A 4,885-nucleotide genomic window follows, 5' to 3' on the forward strand; every position below is an offset into this window, starting at 1 on the left:
ATTTCTAATCTCATAGCATTGTGGTCAGAAAACATGCTTGATATGATTTCATTTTTCTTAAATTTACTGAGGCTTGATTTGTGACCCAAGATGTGATCTATCCTGGAGAATGCTCCATCCGCACTTGAAAAGAAAGTGTGATCTGCTGTTTTTGGATAGAATGTCCTATAAATATCAATTAAATCTATCTGGTCTATTGTGTCATTTAAAGCTGTGTTTCCTTATTAATTTTCTGTTTGCATGATCTGTCCATTGGTGTAAGTGAGGTGTTAAAGTTCCCCACTCTCATTGTGTTACTGTCAAGTTCCTTTTTTATAGCTGTTAGCATTTGCCTTATGGATTGAGGTGCTCCTATGCTGGGTATATATATATATATATATATATATATATATATATATTTTTTTTTTTTTTTTTTTTTTTTTTTTTTGGTACACGGGCATCTCACTGTTGTGGCCTCTCTTCGCATACCACAGGAAAAAAAACCCACACTTTTACGAAGTCATGTAATCAGGGGTCAGAATTTAATATAAATAATTCTTACTGCTTTAATTTCTTTACTAAAATTAGCCTTAAAACAAAAACTCTGTGTGTGTGGTGGTGAAGAATACCTTGACTGCTAGGTGTTTGGTGTCATTGCCTCGGTTTATGCTAAGGCACCAGTGGTTTTCTACATCTTTGTTTTTGAACCATCAGACCAATTATCAGCACAGGGAACAGGACCAATCACATTTTTTTTTTTTTTTTTTTTTTTTTGCCGTACGCGGGCCTCTCACTGTTGTGGCCCCTCCCGTTGCAGAGCACAGGCTCCGGATGCGCAGGCTCAGCGGCCATGGCTCACGGGCCCAGCCGCTCTGCAGCACGTGGGATCCTCCCTGATCGGGGCACGAACCCGTGTCCCCTGCATCAGCAGGCGGACTCTCAACCACTGTGCCACCAGGGAAGCCCCCACATTTTAATATTATAATGAAAATAGCTTTGACCTCATGGATCCCTCAAAAGGGTCCAAGGAATTCTAAATGTCTATAAACTGTAGTTTGAGAACTGTTGGTTTGTGTCTTAATGTTGTAAACAATTTTTAGCCATTTTATTTGTATGTTTTCATCTTGTCCATCTCCTGAATTGGTGTAGCAATAGTATTTAATTTCCATGGGGCACCTGCTCTGTATCCAGTATAAACTGCTCACATGGATTGTCCTTATATTCTCAAAAGACCCTGGCTAATTATACCCATTCTTTTTTTTTGCCGTACGCGGGCCTCTCACTGTTGTGGCCTCTCCCGTTGCGGAGCACAGGCTTCAGACGCGCAGGCTCAGCGGCCATGGCTCACGGGCCCAGACGCTCCGTGGCATGTGGGATCATCCCGGACCAGGGCACGAACCCGTGTCCCCTGCATCGGCAGGCGGACTCTCAACCACTGCACCACCAGGGAAGCCCATTATACCCATTCTTTAGATGAGAAAGATAAGGCACAGAATTACTGAGAGTCACACTGCTAGCACTTTTGAGTAGGAGTGGGAAGTAGTACTGGGAAGAGGTTTGAGGCCAATTAGCCAATGTCAGCCCATGAGCTTAGCGTATAATCCTATAGGCAGAAAGGAACCATTGATAGTTTTTGGATAGGGGATTGGCAAGCACTAACCACAGTAGCTAAGATCCAAATACACACTCAGCAGGGCATATACATGAAGCAACCCTGGATGCAAAGGTATGAGATAAGAAAGAAAGTAAATAATCAGGAACCCTATGGAATCACTCCCTAGGAATAAAATATTGCAGAGAATTTCCTAAGTGGCATGCTTTTCCCACAGTTGTTTTTTTGGTCATGGAATTGACCAAACTGTCCGACATGACAAAACTCCACCAATCTGTAGCTGCTGGGGACTACAGTTCAGTGAAAAAGATTTTGAAGAAAGGTTTCTGTGGCCCAGACTACAAGGAAGTGGACTGGAATGACTGAACCCCACTTCACTGGGCTGCGATCAAGGATGAGTAGGCAATGCCTATGTAGATCCATCCCTTCGAGACCACTGTTCATGAGGTTCCCAGTTGGTAGTCGGTGTGGGGTAGTAGAAAGAACATTTCTTGGGAGTCAGATGAATGAATGGGGGCCATTATAATCCTGGCACCTCCACTTATTAGTTGTAGCACCTTAGGCAAGTTATTTAACATCTCCAGGCCTTAGTCTATTCATCTGTATGATGAGAGCAGTAATGCTGCCTTGGAATCTCTTGGTGAGAATTCAGTAAGATAGCGAATGTGCACTGCCTAGCAAGTAGTGACTCTCAATTGTTAGCCTTCTGCCCTCTTGAGGGCAGAACGGGAACTTTGTCCTGTTCATGGCTAGGGCACGCCAAACAAGGCTCAGTTATAGAACTAGAGGAGGATCGCGGCAAAAACTCAGCCAAGGGGCTTGTCAAGACCTTCAGCCACAGAACACCATTGAAGAATGTTAGGAAAGTATTACAGTCAACTTTGCTTTTTAAAAATTTGTTTTGACTCCCGTATGGCGAATGGGTTGGTGCGAAGCAAGCCTGGCTGCAGAGAAATCAGTTGGGAGAATTTTCCAGTACAAAGTGATGGGAGCTATGCTAAAGCACCTGTCAGTGAACATTTGCTATACACTGGGCTGTGTACTTTATGCCTGTGATTCTTTTGTGCTTCACAAGAACTCAGTAAGGTAAGTGAATATGTCCTTAATTGGCAAATGAGGAAACTGAACCTCGGATGTTTGTTTCTCATCTGGGATGCCATGGTTAGCAAGCGGTATTTATTGTCAGGTATAAACCCACATCTCTCTGACGAGAAAACCTGTGCTCTTAATCTGTGCTAGCTTTCATGTAAGTGGGACTTGATGTATTTTTTATTGAGATGTAATTGACATACAACATAATATCAGTTTTAGGTATATAGCATAATGATTCAATTTTGGTATATATTGTGAAATACCACAGTAAGTCTAGTTAACATCTGCCACCATACGTCGTTACAAATTGCTTTCCTTGTGATAACTTTTAAGATCTACTCTCCTAGCAACTTTCAAATATGCAATACAGTATTATTAGCAATAGTCACCATGCTGTACATTACATCCTCATGACATTTATTTTATAACTAGAAGTTTGTACCTTTTGTACCTTCACCCATCTTGCGCCCACCCACAGCAACCACGAGTCTGTTCTCTGTATCTATGAGCTCAGTTTTTTTGTTTTCAGATTCTATGTAGAGTGAGATCATATGATATTTGCCTTTCTCTGTCTGACTTATTTCACTTAGGATAATGCCCTCAAATTGCATCCGCGTCGTTGCCAAATATTTGGTTTTGCAGTCGGCATTGAGACTGCCGAAAGCAGAGTGAGCCCTAGGGGTGTTAGCACAGGTCAGGGTAGAGTGACTTGGAAGAAAAAGCAAGATTCCTGGGCAGGGTCTGCAAGAATGGGCAGGAGAGGAGGAGAGAACTGGTTTACATAAATAACACTAATACAAGATAGAAAGTGACAAGGTCAAAAGAGCAGGTCAGAGGAGGGAGGCTTTGTGGTCTGAATATGGAGAGGGTCACTTGCAGCTTGTTGGGGGCACAAAGGCTGAGCGACAAGCAGGTTTGCTGTCCTCTGAATGAATTGTGCTTTTTCTCATGCTTTGCACTTACAATACTGTTTGCCCTGCCTGTATGACCATTTATCCTCTCAAATTTCATTTGTCCTCATACTGGCTCAAATCTTATCTCCATGAATGGGCTTTCACCAGTGTCCTTAAGCAAGTCACATACTCACCTTTGGCCTCATATACAAAACAGTGTTTTTGTATGCTTCCCATCGTCCGTGTGTGTATGATGATCGACTCATCTATTTCTCCATCTATCACCTGTTCTAAGATTCTGTAGCTATCATCTACCTATATATATCATCTAACTATTCTTTACATAAATCCATCTATACATACAGTACGTACGTGATTATAATTTTTATTTTCTTCCCTACCTGTTTCTGTACTATAAATTTTTCTACAATGAACAGACATAGCTTTTACAATCAGGAAAAAATGCAATTAAAAAATAAATGAAGGAAAACAGCCTTCCCATAATATGCAGGTTGCTCTGTTGATGTGAGCACTTTAAAAATGAGTAGGGGGCTTAGTGGTGCCGCCACTGTCATTAAAACTGACAAGCACTTCAAACTAAGTGCTTGTCTTTGATTCTATGGACATCTCACCCGGGCACCCTGTTTTTCTCCACCTCGGAGTAGTTTCTTTAGTGTCTGAGACCTCCCTAAGTGTACACTTGGAAATGCTTGAACTTGGCCGCCTTTCTCCTCGACTGGACGGCGGAGGTGCCCAGGCCGCATGCAGAGGGCAGAGGAGACGCCCCTCTGCAGGCCGGGCAGGCTGTCCAGTCCACGGGCGTTGGGGGTTGGAGCTGGTTCCCCTCTCCTAGGGCTGAGCCCCAGTGCTGGGACCACCGCCAGGCCACTAAGCAGAAGGGGCTGCAGCTTGATCAGCGGGATGAAGACTGGGATGCCAACAAGAGGGAGTTGGAGCTGTCTCTTCCTTCCTCACAGCAAAATACTAATAAGAAAAAGAATAAGACTCGAGGCCCCACCAGGCTCAGCAATACCAAGGACAGGAGAGTGTGAGAAGGCTGGCATCCCAGGAACTGGAGCTGGGCTTTCTGAGAGGAGACTTTCCTTGGCACCAGACTAGGTGTTGTTTGGTGTGTGTTGTCCTGACATGATTTTACTCCTAGATCATTAATTACCCACATGGCTTCTACCGATAGCTCCTGACCTGTTGTTCAGTCTGGAAGTCTGGCCTGGGGACTCTCTACATGGGCTGTCTCCTCCTTGCCCATACCTGCTGTCCCTAAGTACTACCAAGAGGGGACAAACGTCAG

The 4,885-nt window shown here is 43.7% G+C and overlaps 1 protein-coding gene across 1 annotated transcript; it reads left to right on the plus strand.

The window, feature by feature from the left end:
• The first annotated feature begins 1,822 nt into the window (after positions 1–1,822).
• Positions 1,823–4,628, plus strand: ANKRD66 (ankyrin repeat domain 66). Its single transcript, XM_032648919.1, is given in 2 exon segments — positions 1,823–1,989; positions 4,430–4,628. Coding segments are annotated over 2 exon segments (366 nt in total).
• The last annotated feature ends 257 nt before the right edge of the window (positions 4,629–4,885 follow it).

The sequence above is a fragment of the Phocoena sinus genome, chromosome 11 (assembly GCF_008692025.1).
Source record: "Phocoena sinus isolate mPhoSin1 chromosome 11, mPhoSin1.pri, whole genome shotgun sequence".
NCBI lineage: Eukaryota > Metazoa > Chordata > Mammalia > Artiodactyla > Phocoenidae > Phocoena > Phocoena sinus.